Source organism: Alligator sinensis, unplaced genomic scaffold (genome assembly GCF_000455745.1).
Source record: "Alligator sinensis unplaced genomic scaffold, ASM45574v1 scaffold406_1, whole genome shotgun sequence".
NCBI lineage: Eukaryota > Metazoa > Chordata > Crocodylia > Alligatoridae > Alligator > Alligator sinensis.
Genome location: NW_005842181.1, coordinates 1,860,090 through 1,866,252, shown reverse-complemented (window position 1 = coordinate 1,866,252; position 6,163 = coordinate 1,860,090). Strand labels below are relative to the sequence as shown.

Below are 6,163 nucleotides of genomic sequence, written 5' to 3'. Positions count from 1 at the left end.
GGCGCCCCCCCCCCCCCCCCCCCAGCAGGTACGTCTGTGGGGGAAGAGATGTGGGGGGAAGGGCTGTGGGTCAAACCAATTGCCATAATTGGGGTCAGGAAGGAATTTTATCCCATGGTCAGATTGGTACTGACTTCAAGGGGTTTTTGCCTTCCTCTGTAGCAGGGGAAGTGGCTTGCTACCCAGGATCTCTTGAGCATATACTGACATTGCATAAAAGTGGGACATTGGTTGCCATCTTTCCCCTGCTTTACTTGTGGCAGGATAGGGTGTTAGGTCCATGTTGTGTCAGAGTTGATGGTAGTCTTATGTAGAGTTTAGATTATGGATTGTATAAGCTAGTTTAGATAGGAATGATCCTGCCTCAGGCAGGGGGGAGAGACTAGATGATCTCTGGAGGTCCCTTCCAGTCTTACTTCTCCATGATTTTCTGTTTTCTTTGAAGGTAATGGAACATATTGCAGAGGACAAATGGTAGGACTTTAGTACCATCAATAGTCTGAATATATTTTTTCAGTATCTTTGTCATTTTTACATAGAGGGCTGTAAATATATTTGAGCGTAGTGCCTACGGATAACAAATTAATACATGGAATAATCTAAGTGATACAAACTTATACAGTACTGGGGAAAAAAATAGGAGGAATGGCTTTCATCATGAATTTTGTTGGATCATTAGTTTTTAAAAGAAATAGCCACTCTAGTTCATGTCACATTGTATTATTATCATGTTCTGATATGTCCCTGGTGTGAGTGAATGGGCTTTCCTGCTGTTCTTTGTCCCATTGGAATCTCAGGGACCTCTACCTCATTCTTCCTCCCTCTCACCTGCCACGTCTTTGATGTTTAGTTCTTGGGGGTTAAGATGGTATCTTGGGTGATGATAGTACAGGTGAGGTCGGTCTTCTCCACCACCCCCACTCCCTGCCCCTTTTCTCTCAAGTGACAAGTCGTCTCTTCCTGTTGGTATTGAGCGCAAATCGTCAGTTCGTGGATCCTCTCTGGCCCGGTTGGCTGTGGGTTTTGTGAGAGGTCATGGCCATGCCCTCTAGGCAGGTCGCTCCTCCTCAGATGTCTCCACCCTACTTGCAGTAGTTTTCTCCCTGCGTGCAAACCCACTGATCCAGGATCAGTGGGTCCTGTGGAGATGGAATCTCTGCTTGCCAGTCCCAGGATCCACATTCAGATACTCCTGGGTCTCAGGTGTTGACTCTTGGGCTGGATTAATCAGAACTCAGGTATGCAGGGGATCAGGCTTTTCCCCTGCTATACTTCCCTACCTCAGGATTTCTGTGTAATAACACAAAGAAAAACTTCTGGGTCTGTGCTGGGCTTCAGCTCCACTATCTGCAGGTACCCCGGGCCAGTGGCCTCTTTTACTCAGTTCTTCCAGGCAAATCCCTTCTTCATGTGTATCTATCTAGGACCCTCTGAGGCTAGCTGTTGTTGGTGTCCCTTCCCATCCTCTTTCCTGAGGGTTTAGTACTCTCTCTGTCTGGGGTACTCCTTTTCCCGGTGTCCCCCATCTCCCAGCTGGTGGGTCACCTGAAAGCACCCTGCCATTTGGCTTCACTTATCTGGATGGTAGGTCAGGTTGGTTCTTCACTCAGGGTCACAAGTCTCCCTGGCATCCCATGGGGTTTCAGCTTGCTGGGTCTCAGCTGCAGCAGAATCCTCCTCCCAGTCTGGCTGCAATGTCCCTTCGTGTTCCTTTAAACTTCCCAGGCTTTCCTCCTGGGCCAGTCAGCATAGGTCCTTGGGGCATGTGCTCCCTGAGCCAGGTGTGTGGCCCCCTGCTCTCTTCCATGCTGGGGAAGCACCACCTTCCTGGGAGCCTGCCAGCTGAGTCTGCACCACCCCCTCCTCCCCCCACATGTTTCCCCAGCAGCATGGCTTCCCCAGGTCCTTCCAAGCAAGTTTCATAGATTTCATAGATTTCATAGACATTAGGGCTGGAAGGGACCTCGGAAGATCATCGAGTCCAGCCCCCTGCCCAAAGGGCAGGAAGTCAGCTGGGGTCATAGGATCCCAGCAAGATGAGCATCCAGTTTCATCTTGAAGGTGTTCAATGAAGGCGCTTGAACCACCTCCGGTGGCAGGCTGTTCCAGACCTTGGGGGCTCGGACAGTAAAGAAATTCTTCCTTATGTCCAGCCTGAAACGATCTTGAAGTAGTTTGTGACCATTTGACCTCGTCATCCCTTGGGGCGCTCTGGTGAACAAACGTTCCCCCAGATACTGGTGGTCACCCCTGATAAACTTGTAGGTGGCCATCAGATCACCCCTGAGCCTGCGCTTTTTCAGGCTAAAGAGCCCCAGGGCTCTCAGCCTGTCATCGTAGGATCTGCTTCCCTGACCTCTGATCATGCGCGTGGCTCTTCTCTGGACTCTCTCAAGCTTCTCCACATCCTTTTTGAATTGTGGAGCCCAAAACTGGACACAGTACTCCAGCTGCGGCCTCATCAAGGCCGAGTACAGGGGGAGAATGACGTCCCGGGATTGGCTTGAGAGTTCTCTCCCCCAGAGCTCCCCTGCCTCTGCCAGGTGAAGTCCAACTCTCTTGCCAGCTTCCCTCAGCCTGTGGGTGGTGTGGTGCTCTGGCTGTGTAAGTTTTTTTTTCTTTTGGGGCTTGCAGCCAGTGGACCAGGATGGCACCACTTGTCTGAGCCCCACCAAGTGCATTTTCCCCAGTCTGGCCCCTCCTGCAGAGGTCTAGCAGGGGCCGCTCCCCAGCCCCTGCTACACCTGGATACATGTTGTACGCAGCGTTGAATTGTTTTTTGCCATATAAATTTTTCAGTCTAGTAAGTGTTGCATAACTCCTATGCTCCAATTGACCATTTCAGAATGTTGACAAATTCTGAAGGAAAATGACTGTAAGCTGTATGAATTCTCTGTCTAAGTAATACCAGAGTTGTTTATAAAAATAAATGTTCTTTTCCTAACCTTTCACACTATGACATAAAAGTTGAGAGGGGGAATGAATGGATGTGCTCCAAGAAGAGGCAGAGGATTGGAGAAAAGATAATGGTAACATATTTAGTCACACATGCAGCATTAGTATAATACACTGGATACCAAAGGAGATGATTTTTACCATTGGGACTGAAAAATGTTCTTGCATTAAGATCAGATTTGAAATGTATTGTTCTCACGTTGATGCCAAATGCAAATGAAAATACAGATTAAAAAATTTCTCAACTCTTATTTTAACAGCTGCTAAATATGTCAAGGGAACTGAGCGAGTTAAAGAAAAATCTTAAGGAAGCCACTGCTGCCATTGCAGCTGAGCCTCTAAATATGGAGTCTGAGCCCACATTTAATTCTACAGAAGCAGCCATTCAGTCCATGCTGGAGTGTTTAAAAAACAATGAACTTGTTAAAGCTGTACGACAAATAAGGGAATGCAGGCAAGTTTTACTACTGGATTGATATTGAACTATCATACTATTAGAAATGCATGTATTTGTTAGCTTCCCTAAATAAATGTTCTTCCTTGAAATACTGTAAGTGATAGAGTCAGTACCCTAAGATTCACATTATTTTTCAAGACATTTCATGATTTGCATGTTGTTAATCTTTCTGCAGTTATGCTGAAAATAAAAATACCAAATAAGAAAATCAAATGAAGGACTTGTATATTTACAATATCAGGGACATTTGGATCCTAGAGCAAATAAAACTGATTATTCTTGTTTAGAGACCAAAAATACTGCAGTGACACATTTCTGAAAATACAATTGTAGGCCAATGCCTCAGCAGGCATTAATAATTGACTTATATCAGTTCTGTTTCTGTTCCATTATATCAGTTTTCTTAATCTGGCTTTATAGAACTGGAACTGTAGTTTTAATGTGAATCCAGCATCTAATATTCTAGGCCTAACAAACAAGTGTACATTGTAAAAAGTGTTGCTTCCAGCATGACTAGATATGTAAAAAATGTGGTATGTGGATATATTCATATATAAACAACTCAGTGTGTATCCTATTACACAACATGCATGTACTTTCTATTTGTTTTACTGCAGGAGTTTGTGGCCCAATGATATCTTTGGAAGCAGTTCTGATGACGAGGTCCAGACACTACTGAACATTTATTTCCGGCATCAAACCCTGGGCCAGACGGGCACCTACGCACTGGTGGGCTCAAACCAGAGCCTGACTGAGATCTGTACCAAACTAATGGAGCTGAATATTGAGATTCGTGACATGATTCGCAGAGCTCAGAGTTATCGGGTCATCAATACTTTTCTTCCAGACTCCAGTGTCTCCGGCACAAGTCTCTGACAGGAGCCTTGTGTCCCCTTTCTCTTTCAAACTGGAAGTGCTGCCCTGCTGGAGTGAGGTGGTTCAATGTCTTCTCAGCTTTAGAAAGGTTTGGTCAAGCTGTACTCACTCTTGTTACATATAAGACTTCTAAAAAGAAGTGGGCAGACCTTCAAACGTGTAGCAATACTGTCAGGACAAAGGTAACATAGAACATCCAAGACAAAATCCTTTGTTCTGTGTTGCACAGAAATTGGTTAACATTTCACTAGACAACTGCAACTCACTACTGAAGAAGTGACTTCCATTGCATACCAAAGCCTACTACACCGAACGATACTTCCTTTATAGCAAATTAATTTTAGGTTGGCAAAAGTGCAATGTTTCCGCCACTAGAGAATATTTTTTTTTGTTTAAAAAGAAACCCTTGTACATTTTTTCTTTCTTTTCTTTTCCTTGTTTGGCTTAGTGAAAGATGGGCAGAATGAAGCTGGCCACAGAACATTGAAAATGTGTTGGTCAAAAGCTGAGAGCCTTTGTATATGAAACAAATTGTAAATGGACTACAATGTAATGTACACTGTAATTTGAATATGATTACTGTATCTTAAAACAATGAGCTGCTATGAAGTACATTTCCGAATGTTGCTAGGCTACTGTCTCTGAAGGTACTGGATCATATTGCAGAGGTCTGTTCTTAGGCCCCAAGTATCATGAATGGTCTAGGTAGAATTTTTTTTTTAAAGACCTCAGCTGCTTTTTACTAGAAGGTTGCTTTTATGAATATATTTATACTATTAAAGGATGGCTGATCTAATTTAACTTGCCATTTTGTAGGAGAAAGTCACATCAGAGTCAAATCTTTTGAACTATTACGCATGCATATTTTTATTTAATATAAATTTGAAGTATAAAAAGTAAAAATATTAACGTGAAATGCAAGTTCTTATTTTATTTGTAATATATGTATCTATATATATTTATATCTATATCTATAGCTATATAGATATAGATATATATCTATAATGTCATTCTTGTATTTTTTTCCCCTTACACGTAACTACTGTCTGGTGTTAAATGTGTGCATGTAAACCCGTTGCACATCTGAAACGCTTTTATTCAGACATAATCTGTAACTTATTCACACTGTAAATACACCTACAGTTTTTTGTGAAGTAACTTTGGTTGATATTTTGATTATTACATTCATTTAACTAAAATATAAAACTCATATATTGCAACCGTGTACATGCTAAGTATGAAGCTCTTGTCCTTGACTGAGTCTAGCATTGCTTCAAGATCAACAACACAGGTCCACTAAATGTTAAAATTATTTTCTCCTGAAATGGCTAAAATGATTACCCTGAAAGAAACTGATGGAACAGACTGTAAAAACATCTTCATGCCATTTCTCAGTAATAATGCATCCAGGGAAGAGCAAGTAAGCTAACTGTACATTATAAAAAAATAAAATAGTTTCTAAGATCTGTTTAAACTGCTCTGAAAAAAGACTGTGAATGATTGTGTAAGGTTTCATCCTTGTGTCTCAGTGACATGCATTACAAGCTCACTTGGCTTACAAGTAAAAAGCTAGCAAAATCAAGCAGGTTCTTCCTTTCTCCCACAATGATTCCCCAGCCACAACTACCCCTTCAGCTTGTACTGTTGAAACTAGCCCTGCCACTAAATAGCCAATTGTGTTGGTACAAAAAAGGCACAGCATTCATTTGACATGTATGTTGTTATTGCAGGTCTACAAGTTCTCTAACTTATTCTAGCTGTATGACCAGACAGAACAAAGGTCAGGGATCAGCTCTGTTAAGCAAGATCTGCCACTACTTAAAATTTCCTTTAACTCTGCAGTTAGGTTAAGTGACAGAAAACAAGAAATCAAAC

The 6,163-nt window shown here is 42.4% G+C and overlaps 1 protein-coding gene across 7 annotated transcripts in view; it reads left to right on the top strand.

The window, feature by feature from the left end:
• The window catches only part of LOC102383623 (protein furry homolog), a 214,234-nt gene extending 208,472 nt beyond the window's left edge, over positions 1-5,762 (top strand). For 5 of the 7 annotated variants that reach the window (XM_025207103.1, XM_025207100.1, XM_025207101.1 and 2 more), the window contains 2 exons: positions 3,216-3,409; positions 4,030-5,762. In XM_025207103.1, coding sequence (XP_025062888.1) covers positions 3,216-3,409; positions 4,030-4,288 — 453 coding nt within the window. In that variant the 3' untranslated portion in view covers positions 4,289-5,762. Of the gene's footprint in view, positions 1-3,215; positions 3,410-4,029 lie in introns of those variants that run through there. The other 2 variants (XR_003094661.1, XR_003094660.1) reach the window with 1 other exon arrangement.
• Positions 5,763-6,163: the final 401 nt, after the last annotated feature.